The 21,988-nt window shown below is 45.5% G+C and overlaps 1 protein-coding gene across 2 annotated transcripts in view; it reads left to right on the top strand.

Annotated features, from left to right (window-relative positions):
• The window catches only part of LOC147717709 (E3 ubiquitin-protein ligase TRIM39-like), a 141,163-nt gene that overhangs the window by 75,460 nt on the left and 43,715 nt on the right, over positions 1-21,988 (top strand). For both annotated transcript variants that reach the window (XM_086924493.1, XM_086924492.1), the window contains exons 6-7: positions 6,093-6,113; positions 6,209-6,235. In XM_086924493.1, the coding sequence (XP_086780619.1) occupies positions 6,093-6,113; positions 6,209-6,235 (48 nt within the window). The remainder of the gene's footprint in view (positions 1-6,092; positions 6,114-6,208; positions 6,236-21,988) is intronic.

Below are 21,988 nucleotides of genomic sequence, written 5' to 3' on the forward strand. Positions count from 1 at the left end.
TGCTGCCAAGAGAGAACAGGTAAAGAAACATATTTAAAAACACGTAAACCCTGGGGTGGCAAGAAACACATTAGGGGGATAAACAGTATAGTAATGTGTGGAGTATTTACCAGGAGACAGCCAAGATACTCATACCGGCTGCTCAGGTATCAACAAGGTCACCGGGTACTTCTAACCTGAGGATATCCCTTGATCCTTGGAAGACTTAATAATCTGCGTGGAGAAAAAACATACAGGTGCTTGTAAACTGTACTGTATAGGGCGTTGTTCTACTACCTTTCAATGTGCACCCTCATAATTCGAATTACAATTCTATCCAACTGAAGCTTGCATATTACAAAAATAGCTCAGTGGGTTGCAGCACATGAATAATAAGCTGTAACTGCATATTGGTTAGACACATTAGGCTAACATATTCACAACATCATTAGGACATTCTGTAACAGGAAAAGTACAATCTATCACTGGAAATGTGTTGATCACCTCTATTGTGGCATCTTGAGGGATGTTTGTGTATAAAGCCTCCATATCGATTGGCATTAGGATGGAAATCTCCTCTGGATTCTCCATGTTGGCGATTAGGTTAAGTACATCCTTGGTGTCCTTCAGAAATGACGGTGTTGTTTGGACCAGTGGTTGAAGAAAGTATTCACAGAACTGGTTCAAAGGTTCCAAGACTGACCTGATCCCAGAGGCAATGAGTCTGCTGGGAAGTGGGCGTGTCCCCTTATGTATTTTAGTTAATACATAGAAGTAGGGTGTGGTGGTTGAATCGTTCACCAAGAAGGCTGCTTCTCTTTTTGGGATCCAACCCTGGTTCTCCACCAAGTTAACCATTATTTTGATGTGTCTGCGAATACTGATGGTAGGGTCATTGTCCAATCCTTTGTACTATCCAGTGTTTTCCAGTTGTCTTTGGTACTCTATATCGTAGTCATCTGTCTTCAGAATCACAATGGTGCATCCTTTCTCAGCCGGTTTGTTGATAATACCTTCAAATGCATCAGAGAGGTTAGTGTATTCAAAAGATTGTTAACAGGTCTATTTTGTTTTAGTCCCCCCACGTATCTGAAAACTGCCTTTTCAAATGTCAAAATTTCTCTTGGAGTAACAGCTGCTGTAGGGGTGAAAGTTGATGGGGGACTTAGTCCTGAGTCTGTTTCGGTGGGACAAGACTTGTCTTGGAAAAAGGAGCGTAATTGGTTTTTCTGAAAAAAATGGATGTAATACACCAGTTAGGAGAAACTAGTCTTCACAAGGGGTGGGGATAAAACCAAGTCCTCGCTGTAGGACTGTGGTTTTGTCTTCACTTAGTATCCTATCTGATGAGTTGAGGATTAGTTTTTTGTGGCTGTCTGGGCCCTGGTTAGGTGTTCGGTCTCAGTCTCCTGCCATTGTACTTGTTTGTAGTTAGCTCTTCTTCCTCTGCCTCAGCCCCTGTTTCAAAAGGGTTGAGGGACAGGGTGTTGGAAGAAGTGTTGGAATGGTTGTTGTTGTCCAGCAAAGCTGAGATACCTGGCAATGGTGCTGCATGGAAGCCATACATCGGGGGCGTTGGTAGTAGTCCCTGGTGGCTTCTGTCACTGCCTAAGCTGTCATTGCTGGAGTCACTGTTGATTGACTGGGATGTCCTGTGAGACGATATTTAGCCATCATCAGATGACTGGTCGCTGCCGGACGGTTGGTAGTCTTCTTTGGTATAAAGGCATATCTTCTTCTTATCAAATCTTCGGATGTCCTTTTGGAGTTTCTGTATCTTCTGCTCCATCAAGTAATTCTTGTGTTCATTTATTTCAGTGTTTATTTCTGCCAGACATGACTTAAAGGTAGAAATGGTTATGCTTGTCGTAAGATAATTCTCTGCAAAGTTAATCTTGATGATTAGGGCGTCAGATATGCTTTTTGTCGTGCTGATGATGAGGACCAGCTTTGACACTGCCAGCAACAGAAAGACGAAAAGAAAGAAAACCGAGACTAAAGCAGAACCCTTGCTGAGAGAGTACACCTAATGATTAAAAAGCCATGTTTTTAACACCTTTCTAAACGGAAGGAGGCCTGCCCATTTCTTCAGCTACAGTGGTAGAGCATTCCACAACTTAGCCGTGCAGTGTACAAAGCTTCTGCCGCCCCAAGGGGATCTTTTGAACTTGGATGTAACTACATTGTCAGCAGAAGAGAGTGCAGACTTCTAGACTGGGTATACCGTGTGAAGTTCTGTTTAACCCTGGGCGTAGTTCGCGAAGTAGCGCTACGCGTAGCTACGTAAAGTGCACTTCGCACTATGCGAGCTACACGTAGCGCTACGCGAACTGTGTAGTGCGCTGTTCGCAATGATTGCACAGTGCCGATGCTTGTCCGCACTGTGCAATCATTGAAAACGGCATCTTGCACAGTGCAAGCTGTCGTTTTCTGCCGCTCGAGTAGACTTTTACTCGAGCGGCAACTTTCTCAACACGGACTGGTAGTTAATCATCGCGAGTGGTCGCGAGCATACGTGACCACTCACAATGAGAAAACTGACCTCCCTGCGTTGAGAATCTCGCCGGGAGGTTTATTTTCCGCAATTGCCAACTTGACGTTGCTCATCGCGAACCAAGTAAAAGTATCGCCGGGGTGTCATTTTGCTCGCTCGCAGTCGCCAACTTGATGTTGAGGACGGCAAGCAAGCAAAAAATTACCGCTACGCTACGCGTGTTCGCACTGTGCTACGTGCAATTTACGTAGAGCAAAGTAGCCCAAACTTCGCAAACTACGCAAGCGTAGCGTAGTTGTCCACCCAGGGTTAACCTGGATCATACAGATCCAGGTTAACCCTGGATCTGTATGATCCTGTAGGATCCAGGGCCTTAAAGCCAATGGAGCTGGATTTGGGCCTGCGATACAGACTGATGTTTAGGGACCACGAGCAGCATGCTTGCCTCAGTGCCTCAGCATTCTGCAAGACTTGCAATTTGTTTAAAAGTCTTTTGCTGCACGTTGGTGTGTGAGGCATTGCAGTAATCCAACTTGGAGAGCACAAGAGCAGTAACAACTGTCTTCTGCAAATCCTGCTGATTAAATGAGAAAACCTTCCTCAAGATTTTCAAGAAGAAAAATAATAAAAAGGTCACAGCATTGATTTAATTCTCAAATGACAATTTGTCATCAAAGAGAATCCCAAGATTTTTCATTCGAGAAATAGAAGTTGGCAGTGTCCCTAAGTCCTGCGGCCACCAGGCTGTGAACCAAAATGATGTTATTGCCATGCAGAAGTACTCCGGTCTTCACAGAGTTAAATTTTAGCCAGTTATTAGACATCAAGATTCCACTGTGTACCAAGGACTAGTGGGTGGGCACGCAGCTTATTGGTGATTTCAGTGGGGAAAACCAGGGAAACGCTGTTTAGAAAAGACCTCTATCAGTGTGAATTGCTCTTTGCATTAAGAGCTGCTACACACTGGCTAAAAAGCAGACTCTGCCAGAAATTAAGGTCCATTCCACCAGGGCTAAGATTGTTCACGCTGCAGTGGCATGTGTCTTTGACATCAGCAAGGCTGTGACGTGGACATTGGTGCACAAAGCAATACTGCCATGACAACCAGGATGGTCAGAATGGGCTATTTGCCTGTCCGGTCATGCATGACTTTTTGATTTAAGTCCACGCCACAGACTCTCTGCTTTCAAGAGGGACTGCTTTAGTATCCATTCCAAAGATGAGACATCTGTGAATAGAAATATCCATCAGAAGAGCAAATTTAGAGCAATTGATAGCACTATTAGAGAATTGCGAAGAAATATGCTTCCGGATCCAGTCTTGGGCCTGGGCAGTATTATAAGTTTAAGAATCTGTGGTTGGATAGACTTTCCACCAGAAAGAGCATTACCTATGGTGTTTAACTTGTTCAGTTGCAACATCAGTTCGAATTGCGGGACACCGCTCTCGCCCCTTTCCGATTCAGAGGGGTACCCGCCAGCGTTGCCCACTGTCTCCATTGTTGTTCGCCTTGGCGGTCGAGCCTCTGGCGACCTGGTTCAGAAGCGACCCGGTGCTCAGGGGATTCGATTGGTCCCACTCACAATCGGATCGCAGAGCGTAGCATTAAATGCTGATGATGTTCCCTTTTTTATGACAGACCTGTGGTATTCTGGACCCCGTATATTCGAAATTCTTAGGGTATTTGGTGGCAACACCGGCCTTCACGATAATCCAGCAAAATCCATCCTCTTCCCAGTGTGTGGACATCAAGGCCGTGAATAGTGGGCCGCGCAGCTGTCCCGGGCCACAGATGGTTTCAAATATCTGGGGATCTTCATTTCCCCGTTCCCCAAGATTTCATGGACACATAATATCACCCCATTGTTGATCAGCCTCAAGAATGAAACAACAATATGGTCTGCTCTCCCTTTATCCCTCTATGGGTGCTCAGCCATCTTTAAGATGGTTTCCCTGCCTCGTATTTTATTTCGCCTCCAAATGTTCCCCTATCCTATCCCTTGTGCATGGTTTGCTCAAGTAAACGCAATACAAAATAATTTCCTCTGGGGCGGTGGAGCTGTTCGCGTGGTGCTCTGCACCTGCGCACAATCTACTTATTGTGGGGGTATCGCGGCTGCTGACATTTATTCATATTACGTTGCATCTCACATCCTCGTAATCGATGAATTATGGTATAATTCTCCCACCAATCCGGCTTATGCTATTGAACACGCTGCGATGGAACAAGTCCCCCTACTTCCCTTTTTATATAGCTACACAAGGCTAAACCATTTACCACCAGCTGGCAGACAAGCCATACAGTTATGGAGGGCCAAGACCAGACAAATGGGATGGAAAGGGCGACTTACTCGACATGGTATATACCTCAGAACTGCTAACACACTGCGCGAGTTCCGGGGATGGGACTTGGTGGGGATTTTGACCCGTGGATATGTTTTGAGGGGCTCTACTTTAAAATCCTTCCAGCAATTACAGACTGATTTCGGCCTCCATAAGTCGCAATTTTATTAATTTTTACAGCTCCGACAGGCACTCTCTCCCCAGATCCGAAATATGGAGACTCTCCATGAGTTACAGCCCTTGGAGGGTCGCCTATTGAATGGGGACCTTGGACTACACAAAATTAGACAAATATACCAAACGCTGATGACACACACTCCCACCACTCTTGACAAGACTCGACTGGTCTGGCAGGCAGATATTCCCGAATTGACGGATGACGATTGTGCTGAAGCGATTGCCAGTCCAAGGGGCGCAGCAGTCTCCAAACGTTACATGCTCATCCAATTCAAATATTTACATAGAGTTTATTACACGAGGGTACGACTGTGGCGAATGGGGGTTATTCAGTCCCCAGTGTGTCTGCGGTGTGGCAGAGAAGACGGGTCCTTCTTCCATACGATATGGATTTGCGCGGATCTACACCCCTTTTAGAACAGAGTTAGGTCATGTCTTAATGAGGTGCCGGGATGGGTGCTCCCACTGGACCCATGGCTGTTTTTGTTGCATTCCACTGACGACATTGGGGGGAACCGATACAAACAACATCTATTGTTCCTCGCCCTTACTATTGCCAAACGAGACATAGCACAGGGATTGAAGGCATCATCTCCCCCGACTATAGGCAAATGGAAGACCTAATTGGATAGGTGTATGGGAGCCGAGATTGTAGGCTAGGGACTGGCCACGGAAACATCGCAAGATATGGACGCGGTGGGCGACATATCGTGGATCCACCTGCCCCCCTACCTGAGGAGGACTCATGAGTGGCATCCTCCGCTCCCTGCCTTGTGTCCCCCAAGTTCTTATCGCTTGACTGTCTTATCATCTTAATGGGATGTATATTTTGAATCTGCTGAATCGTGTGCTGCACCTCGAAATTTGACCACTATCTGCATATTGTTTAGATTATTATTTCACCTGCATGTTCAGCAGGGTCTGTTTATTTTCATGGAAATGGTTATTGATGCACATATTGTCCAAATGATTCAATGTGCCACTGTGGTGCTGTCTCCCGATGTATCGCAAAATGAAAAAATAGAATCTGTTGTTAAAAAATAAAAGCTATATGCTAATTTGGGATCTCATCTAGCTTTTTGTGTCTTTTTTTATTCAGAAATGTTTCCTGCAGAACTGGGTAAGTTTAATAAAGGACATTAAATGTTTTAATATATTGTATTTACTCTTTGTTGCTTAATTTCACATACCCTCCTATTCTTTTCTTAATTTTAGAGAGCAGATACATCAAACCTGGTAAATGTGAGTAATATCCATATACTTTGAGATGTAGCACTTGTGAAGCTACAGGTTACAGGGCTGTGGAGGTTCCACTTGGGCGTTCAAATGAGTTGTGTGCTGTTATTACCTAAACTTATTGAGCACTTCTGATTGTGTGCTTTAGGACTCTTTTGTTTTTTCCATGAGTTGTTCAGTTTGATACTAATAAAGTGGTGTGCTTGCTGACAGAATTGTTTAGTTATCTGGCCTAACGTTTGGTCTTTTCTCTTCAATCGTTTTTGAAATTTGGATCTCTGTCGATGAGCTACCAAAGGCGATGCAGCTGTTTTTGTGTTTTTAAATCTAACTTTTATCTATCAGAGAATTCATAAAATTATAATAATAGAAATAATTGAAACCTGGTGTGGTAAATGGATAGCTTTGTCATTAAATCTGGGCTAAATCAGATGTTAGACTAAAACAATTTCAGATTGGGATAAGAAAAGGAAAAAAGAGTAGAGATTGGTTACAGGAACTTATATAGCCAGACAGACCTTTCATATGGATTACTTAATTAAAGGAACATGGTTTGGGATTATAGGATTGGCAGATCAATCAGTAATCTTCAGCCCTAGGATAATTTTTATTCTGAGCCTCAGACAATTGTGTAACGAAAATACATCTAACAAATGAAGATTGCTTTAACAATTACCACAGTCATAAAAAGATGTTTTAAAAAAAAAACGATCACAGCCAACATTATGAGGAAGAGCTTTGAGTCTCTTGGTGAGAGTAATCCTCCACAATGTGGTAACAGCAAGCCATGTCCTTCACACTCCATGTCTTGACCAAGCTTAGACAGCCTTCACGCAGACAGTTGTGTCTGCAGAGGCCACAAGTCCATGGCAGAGACTGATGTGGTATTTATTTATTTATTTATGTATTTATTTATTACATTTGTAGAGCGCTCTGTTACCCGGAGGTGTCCTGGCGCTAGCATAATTGAACCAGTGTAAGTGGGTAGCTAAGAGATTAATGAGTAAAGAGCCAGGTCTTGAGCTCTCTCCTGAAGGCCATCAGGTCCTGGGATTGTCTAAGGTAGAGTGGCAGTTTGTTCCAGGCCTCCGCCGCCCCGAGGGAGAAGCTCCTGCCTCCCCAGCGTGCTCTTTTAACTCTGGGGACCATAACCAGTGCCAGTTCCCCAGATCTCAGGGTTCTTGCTGGTTTATGCCAACGGAAGAGCAGTTTCATGTATCTAGGACCCATATCATGTAGGGCCTTGAAGACCATGCATAGTGCTTTAAAAGCAATTCTCTTGCGAATTGGCAACCAGTGAAGGTTCACCAAGTCCTGAGCTACCGATGCAAATTTGGGGGTGTCGGTGATCAGGCGGGCAGCTGCATTTTGCAGTAACTGGAGTTTATTAAGAACGCTCTGCTGGGCGTTTAACATCAGGCTGTTACAATAGTCCAAGCGTGAAAGGACTAGACCAGTAACGAAAGTTTTCCTGTGCTCCTTCTCCAAATACGGAAGAACTTTCCTGATAGTTTTGAGGATGTAGTGCATAGAGGAGGATAGTGCATTAATCTGGGGTTTGAAGGACAAAGAGTCGTCACCAGTATACCCAGATATTTTACTTTTTCCACCGGGGAGGGGAGAGGTCCCATTTCATCTGGCCACCATCTCGGGGACCAGAAGTTGTCCTTGGCAGTGAATGGTTCAAGACTCATCCTGAGAGAAGGTTTCGGAAAAGGTTCCAACGTTTTATTTAAAGGTAAGAAAACCAGAAAAATATCTAAAAGCTATCTAATTCTTCCTCATTTAGAGTTGGGAGTCATAAGTGCCAATGAGTCTGCTCTTAGGAAAGCCTTCCTCAAGAGCACACACTGTTGGCGATGGCATCCGAAAATCACCGGAGGGATACAAAGCCAGATCAGCTGTCCGGGTTCTCCATATGAATCATGATGGTCCCGATAAAGAATTACACCTCCCTCGTCATTAAAGACTTCGTTTTTTATTTCTGGAAAAAAAGCCTTCTGGTAAGGAAATGCCTCTTTTTGTATAGTCACCTCCGCGTTTTTCAACTGATGCTGCTGGTTTTCCGACTCTGAGAGTGCACTGAGGCCTGTTAACCAGACCTCAGTGCCAGTGCCCTGGTCCTAACGTGTATGTCAAATTGGCTGTACCTATTTGGAAATGGCTAACTTACCTATAAGTTGCTAGTAATTGGCTCCCAGGTACTCTGAGCATGTAAGTTAGAGGGGTCCCCAAGGCTTGCACGACTGGTTGTGCCTCCCTGGCATTCCTCCAAGTAAGTCAAGTCTCCCAGTCCGCCATTGCAGACTGATAGAGCAGTCCTGCACTGTTAGCCTAACTTTGCCATTGAAAGCAACGTCAAAGCCACCACTTCTCTTGTACATGTGTGTTAGGCACCCATCTGGCAGGCCTACCAAGTCCTAAAGGCAGGGTGCAATATATGACTCATGCAGGACATATATCCCACTTGTTTTGATATTTAAACCAGCAAAACTACAGTTTTTACTGTGGAAAGACTTGGCCGCCCAAATGGCAAGTACAAGGTTACATGCTGATCCCTAAGCTGTGCTAACTCCTGAGCGGTGTGACCATCATGGGCATACGAAGGTATTAAACAACTTCTTACATTAGCCCGACTTGTATCTCAAGTCGCAACTAATGTCACTTGTTGCAGTGTGCAGCTTTAGCAAGCTGACACTTTGTTGCCTTTAAATCTCCTGTGCCTTCCAGGGCACACATGGAGCCTGTTCCACTAGAGAGCTTTCTGCCCTCCTGCAGAGATGTGCCACAGATTCTCAGGACGGTGAACAATGAGGGATTGCAGGTCAGGGAGGTGTTACCTCCCTCCTGCAGGATGCCACTTATGTGTTAGCCCCGAAAGGTAGGCTTCATAGGGGAGTACACCTTTGAAGGGCAGATGTATCATGCTAGGGAAAACGGCTGCCCCATTCTTTAGGCAGACCGGCTGGCATGAAGAGCAAAGGGGGGGAACCAGTTGACAAGCCTGTTTCCCCAGGGGTATGTATCCTGGAGGTAGCCACACCCCAGGGGTGGGCTACAGAGGTCTAAATACAAAGAGAGGGGTCTTGTCATCTGGAGAGTGCGCAGAAGGGTGCATCCTGGGATAGCCAAATACCGCACTCCAACTCCGGGACATCATCAACATCTCCTTCAACACCGCCACCTTCCCGGAGAGCTGGAAGCATGCCGAGCTCAGCGACCTCCTGAAGAAACCGACAGCGGACCCCACCGACCTCAAGAACTTCCGCCCCATCTCGCTCCTCCCTTTTCCTGCCAAAATCATTGAGAAGACGTCAACAGACAACTCACCACCTTCTTCGAGACGAACGGATCCCTCGACCCCTCGCAGTCCTGTTTCCGAGCCAACCACAGCACCGAGACCGCCCTGATCGCAGCCACCGATGACATCAGATCCCTGCTCGACAACGGGGAAACAGCGGCCCTCATCCTCCTGGACCTCTCTGCAGCCTTCGACACTGTCTGCCACCGCACCCTAGTACAGCGCCTCAGCAACATCGGAATCAAAGAGAAGGCACTGGAGTGGATCATCTTGTTCCTCGCTGGAAGAACCCAGAGAGTCTGCCTCCCCCCGTTCAGATCTGAGGCCACCGAAGTCATCTGCGGCGTACCACAAGGGTCATCACTCAGCCCAACCCTCTTCAACGTCTACATGAGCCCTCTCGCAGCCATCGTACGCCAACACAACCTCAACATCATCTCCTACGCCAACGACACCCAGCTGATCCTCTCCCTCACCAACGACCCCGCCACCGCCAGAGCCAGCCTTCACGAAGGGATGAAAGACGTCGCCGAGTGGATGAAGAACAGCCGCCTGAAACTGAACTCAGACAAGACGGAAGTCCTCATCCTGGGATCATCGCCCTCCGCCTGGGATGACTCCTGGTGGCCCCCTGCCCTGGGCACCACTCCCAAGCCAACGGACCACGCACGTAACCGGGGGTTAATCCTGGACTCCTCCCTCTCGATGACCAGATAAGTCAACGCCGTTTCATCATCATGCTTCAACATCCTGCGAATTCTCCGCAAGATCTTCCGATGGATCCCCACCGAAACCAGGAAGACGGTCACCCAGGCACTCGTCACCAGCCGACTGGACTACGGGAACACCCTCTACGCGGGAACCACAGCCAAACTACAGAAAAGATTTCAGCGCATACAGAACGCCTCCGCACGACTCATCCTGGACATCCCCCGACACAACCACATCTCCGTCCACCTAAGAGACCTGCACTGGCTCCCCGTCAGCAAGAGGATCACGTTCAGACTCCTCACCCACGCACACAAAGCTCTCCACGACCTGGGCCCCAAGTACCTCAACAACCGCCTGACTTTCTACACGCCCACCCGCCAGCTACGATCGAGCAGCCTTGCCCTCGCCGCCGTACCACGCATTCGCAGAGCCACCGTCTCAAGACATGGAACTCCCTCCCCATCCACCTACGGATGACCCAGGACCATCTCTCCTTCAGGAAGCAACTCAAGACCTGGATTTTCGAGCAGTGACGGACCCCTCCCCCCAGTGCTTTGAGACCCCTCCAGGTAAGCAGTGCGCTATACAAATTATGTGATTGATTGATTGATTGATAGTCACCAAGTGGGAGGGAACCTGGTAGCCAATTGGCTACCAACTGCATTCTGCCCTGAGGACACCTTCTCAGCATAAAGGGGCTACCCCTGGCACCCAGACCTAAGATCTTAACAGACTTGGAAGAACGGCTGCCCTGCTGCACTGAAGAACCAGCAAAGAGAGGTTGCACCGTCGAAAATTGCACCTGTTGTCTTGCGAAGTGAGGCACCGTGCCTGCTGTCTCATGCTCAAGGAGAAATTGTTTCCAGGGCCCAGTCAAGCCAAGAGAACTGAGGTTACGTGGTTTTCAACTTCGCTTCGTATCTAGCCGCCATTTTGTATTTAACCGCCATTTTGTGTTGCCTCACTCAGGCAGCACGGCGGACGTGGTGAGCGCAATGTTTTTGCTTTTTCAGCTGCTACTTGTCCTTCCCGTTAAAGAGTAACTCCTGCCCATGTTTATGAAACTGATGTCAGGGTCTCCCGAGTTTTGCAAATCCATGTCTAGACTGATTAATCCATGTCTCACTCCACTGTTTGGGTCCCACCATTCTTCTTGTCTCTATCTTGTTTAACTGGCCTTTGCTATTCTCTTTGTGTGTTCTCCTGTTACATATACTGTCCTTTGAAGCATTCAGACATGTTCTACCACCTGCAAATTGAATTACGGGCACTAGTGTTGATTAACTTGAGGGGAGGAGAGCACACGGGGTCTAAAAGGAGGGTGTGTTTTAGACATTCAATAGCTTGTTTTCAAACTATTCCTATTTGTCAGTTTTGTATGTTTTGGGAGTTGACATTGTAAACCTGTATAGTATAATAGATTGTGCGCCACGGAATGAAGTGGCAGTCTCTTGATAACCTACCAGTTGGTGTACTTACAGGACCACTGTGCTTAGCTGCAGCTAATAAATCTGCTTTTCTACGCCTAACAGAGTGTCACGTGTCTCTGTCTGCCAAAGCAGGTGAACTCGGAGATCTCAGGCGTGCCCTGCGCCGCCTGGCCCATAAGGTCAGGTTCTCCAATTGGCGCCCAACGTGGGGCGACTTCAGTGGTAGTAGTTTTGCCCGAAGGTCGTGAGGAGCTTCGCAAGAAAATTCCGGAGGATTTCGCGAGCCACGTGAGCGACCCCTGTATGTCGAAGTGGACCGAAGGTCTTTTGAGGCGCGGCTACTCCTTCCCGACGGCTGCTGATGACTGCTGCCCTGACTGTCCCCCTGCTTTGGCCCCTGATGATGACTAGTATCGCGAGACGTTAGACGGACATCTGTTGGCGTTAGAAAACATTTAGTTAAGTATTCGTGGGTAGCGCCCACTTTTTATTTTTGTTTTTGTTATTCGATTAGTGCACTAACCGAAGCCAAGGGGTAAGTACGTTTGTGCTGTGACTATATTGTCTAAAATCCCTTGACGTTTGTAAGTAGTCCAGTTCGTTACAAAATGCCTGGATTTAGTAAGTTTAGGAAATATTGTTGTTTTGGTTGTATTAGGGATTCCCGGCTAGAGGATTCTTGTCTGATTCCTCCGGTTGGAACTCTCACTTATGAGCTCTATTCAAAACATGGTTTAGGTCCTATTATTTTTAATGAAACATGGATTCAATACACTAAAAAAGATGGTGTTTTACGGTGGCCACAAAATGGTACCTTTGAGCCTGCTATATTAGACAATTTGGAAACGATTCTATTTAAGAGAAAAGCCCGGCTGGCAATGTTTGACTCTTTCCGCCTCTGGCGTAAAGAATCCAAACAGAAAGAAATTAAGCAAATGAAGAAAGATAAGAAAGAGCAGGATATGACGATCTTGCAGACTGCCCAACAGTTCAGAAATGACGAAGCTGACCAGATGGTTGAGGTTTCGGAAAGACAGCATCGTATGGCGATAGACAGATGTTATCCTGTGCTACCTACTGTTTCAAAGAGTAAGGGTTCTGATGAAGATCCTTTTCTGTCCCATCTCTTGACGTTACCTCCACCTTATGTGTTAGGCGCCAATGCACCTCCATTACAACCTGTTGTTAATCCAGCTGTTCTGGTTCCTGCACAGTTGCCTCTTCCTGTGATTCCACCTCCACCCCCTTTGCCACCGACTTCTGTACCCAAAACTCCTGTGCCTCAGTCTCCTTTACCTTCTTTTGCTACTGGTTCTTCTCCTGTTTTACAGAATACGTTGTCTCCTGTTCTAGTGTCAGATTCCCCTACAGCTCGACACCGTTTAGTTGAAACTGTTTCTGGCCTTTTGTCACCTTTTCTTGGATCTCTTTTCTTTTCTCCTGCTTCATCTCGAAGACAATCTCGTAGCCAGATTCCAGATTTGGAAGAAGAACGGACTAAGTTAGATTCTCTTGCTCGTAATTGGATCACGAGTATTTTACAGTATAGTGTGCGTGATATTCTAGACACCTTTCTGCAATGGAATGCGCCTACGCAGAGGTATGTCTTTATTATCATGTGCAACACTCTTATCAAAGGGTGGGAAGATATGGATTTGGATTCACCTCCTCAGGAGTTATTTGAAACACGGGATCAATTTGATAAGGGACTTATTGTGGGTCCAGATGTAGAATCTGCTGTTCAGAAGCTTGTTACTTTCCAATCTTCTTTTTTCCCTTGAGCCTGATCCTGCGGTTCGTCTTAAAATGGCACAATATCCTATGCGAGAGGTTCCTCCGATATGGAGGGATGCGGTTCCACAGGCAGTTATGTTGCAGCTATCCCCGCTCATTTTCAGCGTATATGGGTTCATGATCCATGGAAAAGATCAGAAGTGTTGGCACTTAAGCAGTCCTTACCGGACCCTCGTAAGAATCCTGTTGGGTATTATAAAGAATTGTCTCAGACTGTTAATGCATGTATTATGAATTTGGCAGACATTGATTTACTTATGGGAAATGTAGTCCCACAAGCTTTATGGGCTAAAATTCGTAGACAAGACCATGATCAAGCTTTAGGTGGTAATTGGGCTGCTATTGCAGCCGCGGATGCAGGACAAGTAGATGGTGCCAAACCTGACGATCTGATTACGGAGTTGCCCGGTAGAATAATAGATCTCATGAAAACGATGTTGCCTGCTGTACGTGTTAACCGGGATAAGCTAGCAGCGTGAAAACAAAAGATTGATGAAAGCGTCTCTGATTTCTTTACTCGTTTCGAAGAGACTTTCATCGGCCATAGTGGTCAAGATATGAGTACAGAAGGTGGACAGCGATTATTTGTAGATAAATTCGTTTTTAATTTACTTCCAGAATTATCTCATAAATTGAAACAATCTGAGAGTGCATGGGCTGTTTCTTCAACTGCCCAGATATTAGCTACTGCTCAATATTATGAGAATAGGGATAAGGAAAAAGCGGAGAAGAAAACTAAAGAATTAAAAACGAAGGTTCTTCTGCAACAGGCTTATCCTCCTTGTTCTACTCAGCCCCAATTTCAACAGCCCCCACAGTTCCAGAAGCTGTTGAATAAACCTGAATCTCCAGCTCCGCGATTTCCGTTGGGTCCTAATCAATGTGCCTATTGTAAAGAGGAAGGTCATTTTAAGAATAGTTGTCCGATTCTGTTGCAGCGTTATGGCGGATCACAGCCACGGGGTCGTGGAGATTCTCGGTTAGTGTCCAGAGGTAGAGGGCGTGGTGCGTCATCTCAGGAACGACATCCCTCACCCCCTCAGGACTCTGCAAATTATTTTAACCAGCGGAATTCTCAGTCTGCACAATATTACAGTGACGATTATTGCACAGATGGTGAGAATGCTGATTTTCTCACTTGCTAGGACAGCCATAGACAGAGTAAGGGAGTCGTATCAGTTCCTGTGGATCAGGACGGACCTTATGTTAATGTTGTAGCATTGGGTGTTACGAAACCATTTCTTTTGGAAACTGGTGCAATGAGAAGTTCTATTATGCATTCCAAACTCCCTTGGGCACCTTTGTCTGGCTTAACAAATGTTTCTGTAGGATTCTCTGGCGCCCCGGTTCGCAACCCTGTTTCTTGTCCTTTGCCTATTTCCATTGGTCCGTACGATTTAGAAGCTCCACTTCTTTTGACGACGGGTTGCGAAGAGAATTTGTTGGGTTTGGACTTATTGAAATGTCTGCATGCCACATTGTATTGTTCACCCTCGGGTGTACATCTTACTTTAGGTGCTAAATTGACTTCTCCGATGTACGTATCTAAAGACCAACTGCCACTCGAACTGCGTTCGCTTCCTGCTACGCTTTGGGCTACGGGTCCGAATGATGTTGGTTTGCTTCAAATTCCACCTTACGTGATTACTGTGAAGCCTGATGGTCAGTTATCACGCATTCCGCAATATAAAATCTCTAACGATGGTGAGAGAGCTTTATTGGCTATTGTTCATGACTTGGTTCAGAAGGGTGTGGTCAGGGAGACCAGAGGAAATGTTTGTAACAGTCCTGTTCTGCCTGTTTTAAAGCGTACTGATCCTTCTCAGCCACCTGTGTATCATTAGTGATAGACCTCCGAGAGGTCAACAAGATTGTTGTCCCTCAGTTTCCTGTTGTTCCAGATATTACTGCTTTGCTTACTATGATTCCTGCTTCGGCAGCTTGGTTTTCGGTTATTGATCTCAAAAATGCTTTCTTTAGCATTCCCATTGCTGAGGAGAGTAGGGATCTTTTTGGTTTCTCTCTTGGAGGCCAAAGTTTCCGATTTAAGCGTGCACCTCCAGGCTATTGTGAAAGCCCCTCCATCTATAGTCAAGCTTTGAAGTCTCAGCTTGACACTTTTGCTTTGCCATCAGGTGCTACTCTTATCCAATATGTGAATGATTTGTTAATGGCTGCCGATTCGGAAGATGTCTGTAAGAATGCGACTGTGTCACTTATGCGACATTTGTCTGATTTACATCACAAAGTATCGCTTTCTATGTTACAATATTGCTGCCAAGATGTTACCTATTTAGGTCATCTCTTGTCGAAGGAGGGAAGGCGATTGACCCCAGAACGTATCCAAGCAATTGGGCAAATGTCTGTACCATCCACACAAAGAGAGGTGCGCACTTTCTTAGGCATTACCTCTTATTGTAGGCAGTGGATTCCGAACTTTTCCTCACTAGCTAAACCCTTGTTGGCACTCACTCTGAAAGATACGCCCCAACCTTTTCCTTGGACTGATGAATGTCAAAAGAGTTTTTCTGACTTACGTGCTGCTTTGTGTTCGGCTCCAGTGTTGGGTACTCCAGATTACAGTAAACCTTTTACACTCTATATTCATTAAAGAGAAGGTTGTGCATTATCAGTCTTGACCCAATAGTTTGGAGGTAAACGAAGGCCATGTGTCTATTTCTCGGCTACATTAGATCCAGTTGCCAAAGCATTACCCAGTTGTCTTAGAGCAACAGCGGCAGCAGCAATTTCTATTCGTCAATCTGCTGGATTGGTGTTGGATCATACTCTTAATGTTATGGTGCCACACGCAGTAGATACTCTCTTGAACAGGACAAAAACCCAGCACTTAATGAGTGCCCGTTTGTCTGGATATGAGTTGACGCTTTTAGCTAGTCACATACATATCAGGAGATGTAATGTTCTGAATCCAGCAACATTGTTGCCTATTTTGGATGAGAAAAGTGTACAAGATCAGCATGATTGTTTTCTTCATACGGAAGAAGAAACTAAACGTCGAATTGATTTGAAAGATACACCACTTACGGATCCGGACGGGATCCTGTGGGTAGATGGTTCTTGCTTCAAGCTTCCTAATGGCGAGACGAGCGCCTTGAGACCCTACGGGTATGTAGCGCGCTCTATAAATGTCATTGATTGATTGATTGATTGACGACAGCAGCTTATGCTTTTACAACTCTACATACGATAGTGGAAACTGCACGCATTTCATAGCATTCAGCGCAAGCTGCAGAGTTGATTGCGTTGACGAGAGCATGTGTGTTGGCGAAAGGAAAGAGAGTGACTGTTTACACAGATAGTCAATACGCGTTTGGTGTTGCCCACAGCTTTGGCCGTTTGTGGAGAGAAAGAGGATTCTTTACCTCCCACGGCACTAAAATACAGCATGGTCAGTTGGTGACTGACCTTCTTGAATTACTTGCCTTGCCTACTCAAATAGCGATTGTGAAGTGTCGTGCGCATAAAAAGATTATTGATGATGTGTGTCGAGGAAATGCATTTGCGGATGAAATAGCGAAGGAAACGGCACAGAGTGTTGAAAGTCGAATGTATGTTGCGGGACCGGCAAATTGGGTCCCAGATGCTGGTATGTGTGAAGACACAGTAGAAAGCGTGAAAATGATTCAGATGGAAGCAACTGAGAAAGAATTGAGTAAGTGGAAAGAAAGTACGGGAATGTTGGATACGATGGGATGTTGGACGGAATTGTCAGAGCATCAGCGTTGGTTGTTACCAGATGCGTATGTATTACCTGTGGTCACTATGGCTCATGGACCAGCCCATATTAATTCAAGGGGTATATGTAAATGCCAGTATGGCAGAATGAAAATATTCCTAAATGTGCAGAAAATGTAGTGAAGCATTGTATTGTTTGCTTGATGCATAATCCAGGAAAGAGAACTCCAACTCCAGCAGATCACTTTGCTCCCCCTACGTATCCTTTTGAGGTACTGCAAATAGATTACATCCATATGGAACGTTTCAACAATCTTAAATATGTCCTGGTGGTGGTTTGCGCCTTTTCCAGATGGATAGAGGCTTACCCCCTAAAGGACAATACTGCTATGTCTACTGCTGAAGTCCTTCTGAAGGCATTCTTCCCGAGGTTTGGTTTGCCGCACATTGTCTGGAGTGACAATGGGAGTGAATTTGTAGGTCAGATTATGCAGAAAGTGTGTGTGGGTCTTGGAATTAGACAGAAATTTCATGCTGCAAACCACCCTCAGTCAGCGGGTTTGGTAGAGTGTTACAATGGCACTCTCAAACTTAAGTTAGCAAAGATCCAGACCAGTACAGGCCTTTCCTGGCCTGATGCCTTGCCTTTAGCACTTCTCTCAACAAGAACGATTGTCCATTCTTATTTGGGGCTTAGCCCATATGAGATTGTTTTCGGACGCCCAGCCAATGTCTGGGTAGTCCCTCGCCCTAAAAAGTACTCAGACATTCCGTATCCATTGTTGGTTGATTATTTGCACGACCTCACCACTAAATTGCGTGTTATTAGTCAACAGGTCCAAAAAGCTTTGCCGGAGGCCTCCTCAGATCCTGGACACTCCATCCAACCTGGAGACTGGGTGTGTCTGAAAAATTTCCAGAGGAAAAAGAATCTGGAACCTCGTTGGGGGCCGCCGAGACAAGTTCTACTCACGACCCATACAGCATTGAAAGTCATCGGTAAAAGAAACTGGATTCACGGCGTGCACTGCAAAAGGGTACCATTGCCTCTACCTTATGACCAGTGGGTCCGAGAAGGCGTTGGTGACAGTGAATGTGAAGGATTGGACTAGTTCTGAGAAAGAGGACAACGACGTTTTACAGGAAGCTGTACCTCCACACCTACGACTAAACACGTCGGATCCAGAGACTTTATTCAAGGACCAGACGATACCTGGCAAGAGACGATACAACCTGAGAGAAAGGTTGCCTAAAGACAATTACAAATTTTGTGTTTTATAATTTTGTCTTTGTTAAAAAGAGAAAACATTCCTTTTCCATTATCCATCAAGTTGGAGGGTCACGGTAGGAGTCTTAGGCTGTGACCTGAATAGTGACTAGGTCAACAGGACTTGCAGTGTCATAGGACGGCTAACAATCACAGCCAAGTGATTAAGGAAGATTATCGTGAGCAATGCCTTTAGAGTAATGGATAGCGCAGGAAAAGAGAATGATGTTAAGATAATGAAGAGAAATCATTATAAGAAATTATTATTCAGTCGTTGTGGCGTAGCATTATGTATTTCAGTATGTTTATGCAGTTTATTAGCATGTGTAGGATGGATCGTACACAGTATGCAGCCGACACCTGTTCCTACTTCTACTTCTTTGATTTCCTCTACTACTATTTCTCGACATAAATTTTACGCACTCCCAGACCATGAGCAGATGAGAAGAATGGAATATTTCAATATTCATTTATTCAACTGTTACATCAACATCAATTGGTTTTTAATACCACTGATTGTTGGGTTTGTGGGCTCATACCACACAACACGGAGAGAGGGATGCCGTATTTAGTCCTTCCATTTACGTATGAAGGGTCTGCTTGGGCTTATCTGGCTATGTTTCCTAATGCATACCAGAACCTACTCCGATATCCTCCTGGTGGGTCCTATAATAGTGGAGTGGATTTCAGTCATAGCTCTCTGATAAAGGGAATAGTGACTATGGCAAAAATCGCTGATATTATTAAAATTCCAAAGGATGAGAAGAGAGCATACGATGGATGGAATGTGGCTCGGTATGTCACTAGTCTTACTGACAAGGTTAAACAGAAGAGATTTGCACCAATTTGGGTTTTACCCCAGAGCGGTAATCTGTGTTTACAAATAAATGGCCAGAATACCAAAATTAAGCAAGAGAGAAATAATTGTTCTCACATATATGACTATACACCCTTGACTTCTTCACCGTTAGTGCCATCTCAAGGTACATATTTTATCTGCAATGACAAAGCTTATACATGGCTTCCCACACATTTTTCAGGAACATGTTATATAGCTTTTCTTCTTCCTCCGACATATACTGCTCCTGCAGATCACCATAGAAAGAGATTTGGTAGAGGGGTTATTGATGCGGAAGACACAGCCGGACAAGCGGGAGGAGATTTTCTGTAAGGGTTTCTTCCTTTTTGGGATCCAATGGCAAATAGTAGAAACATCAGACACCTAGTTCGTGTGGTCGATGCTACCATAAATGTAACTTCTGGAGCATTGAATAATCTGACAGCTGAACTTCAGCCGGATCGCCTTATGACTTTGCAGAACCGAATGCTTCTAGACATTGTCCTGGCGGATAGAGGAGGAGTCTGTAAACTGATTGGGTCCAGTTGCTGCGTTTACGTTCCGGATAATGCCCCTATAGTATACCAAGCCATCTCTAAGCTACATGTCATCTCCGAGTCCATTCATCAGGACACTGGAGATCGGTCTGTGATGGGATGGTTTTGGGGACTACTGTCCACATTGGGATGGAAAGTGTTAACTTTCCTTGGAGCGGTACTAGCAATCATCTTTTCTTGTTGTCTTTGTTTACAGTGTGGTCCAGCTATTTGCGGACTTTGTGCCACTGTGTGTGTTTCTAAACCAGTAACACAGGAAACAGAGAACATTAGAATGATGTTGCAGCAACACCTAAATGAACTCATGACCATTGATATCGACTCAGACTAACATGAGTCTTTTGTGCTTTGCCTGAGTATGGCAAAAGGAGGGTCTGAGGTTACGTGGTTTTCGACTTCGCTTCGTATCTAGCCGCCATTTTGTATTTACCCGCCATTTTGTGTTGCCTCACTCAGGCAGCACGGCGGACGTGGTGAACGCGACCTTTTTGCTTTTTCAGCTGCTACGTGTCCTTCCCGTTAAAGAGTAACTCCTGCCCATGTTTATGAAACCGATGTCAGGGTTTCCCGAGTTTTGCAAATCCATGTCTAGACTGATTAATCCATGTCTTACTCCACTGTTTGGGTCCCACCATTCTTCTTGTCTCTATCTTGTTTAACTGGCCTTCGCTATTCTCTTCGTGTATTCTCCTGTTACATATACTGTCCTTTGAAGCATTCAGACATGTTCTACCACCTGCAAATTGAATTACGGGCACTAGTGTTGATTAACTTGAGGGGAGGAGAGCACACAGGGTCTGAAAGGAGGGTGTCTTTTAGACATTCGATAGCTTGTTTTCAAACTATTCCTATTTGTCAGTTTTGTATGTTTTGGGAGTTGACATTGTAAACCTGTATAGTATAATAGATTGTGAGCCACAGAATGAAGTGGCAGTCTCCCGATAACCTACCAGTTGGTGTACTTACAGGACCACTGTGCTTAGCTGCAGCTAATAAATCTGCTTTTCTACGCCTAACAGAGTGTCACGTGTCTCTGTCTGCCAAAGCAGGTGAACTCGGAGATCTCAGGCATGCACTGCGCCGCCTGGCCCATAAGGTCAGGTTCTCCAGAACTCAAAGGGCCAGCTGACTGGCCTTCTGTTCACAGCACAGCGGCACAACAGCTGAAGAAGCTTTCTGGGGCCAGTTGGTAGCCCAAGTTGCTACCACCACCACTGTGCAGCACCGAGGACAAAGACCTGACGCAGAGTTGCACTTGAGTTCACTGAGCCCCTGAGTGCTTTTCAGAGAGTTGCTAGGACCCACAGAAGCCGAGTTATCGACCCAGGAAAGATTGGACTGAGACCACGACACCGGGAGACTGGTAGTTCGACCCGAGAGGAACTTGTGGGACACCAACCCTGCAACCAGGACCCCCTCACCATTTCTGCGACTAAGTAAATCCCTAAATGAAGACCCCTGTTGATGGGGTCGCGTCCAGAGCCTCATTGGAGCATCTTCAGCATCCTTCATCCCTTCCACCAGGACCACTTCTAAGGAATCCATTGCAACGCAAATAAAGTATCTGCAACTGCTCCAGGACTGCTTCTTCTGTGAAGTTAATTGTTTCTAAGGACCTTGCTGGTCCCCTGACTAGATCATTGCAGAAGTTGGCTGCCCCACGTGCTTCAACCCGACCACTAATACACCTACCCAAGTTTTCTTGGAAAAAGTTTCTAAGTGTCAAATTCATCAAATTTGCCAAGGCTTGTTCGCAGTTGAGTGAAAATTATTTGATTTATTATTTCTTGTACAATCCATATCTCCAGGACCCTGTGATGGGTCTTTTATTTTTTGCTAGTGTCTAAATTCTTTAAAAAATAGTCTATTTTTATAACTTGTTGTTGTATTTCTTAAGTGTCGTGTTGATTTCTTCGTCAATGGTTTTGTTGCTGTACAAATGCTATATACTTATTCCTGGGGGTAAGCCGTCGCAGCTCAGTGCCACAACTACCAAGGGTTGAGCTGAGGGTTTAACAGTCATAACATTCGGTTCTTAAAGGGGTTGGTAAGTGTATTACATTGTGAGGCTGCAGAACCACACAATATAATACACTCCATTCCCTCACACACCCTCTTTGGGATTTATATTATTTGTGGAGTGCCCACTTGCCAAGGCTGCATGG

The sequence above is a fragment of the Lissotriton vulgaris genome, chromosome 5 (assembly GCF_964263255.1).
Source record: "Lissotriton vulgaris chromosome 5, aLisVul1.2, whole genome shotgun sequence".
Taxonomy (NCBI): domain Eukaryota; kingdom Metazoa; phylum Chordata; class Amphibia; order Caudata; family Salamandridae; genus Lissotriton; species Lissotriton vulgaris.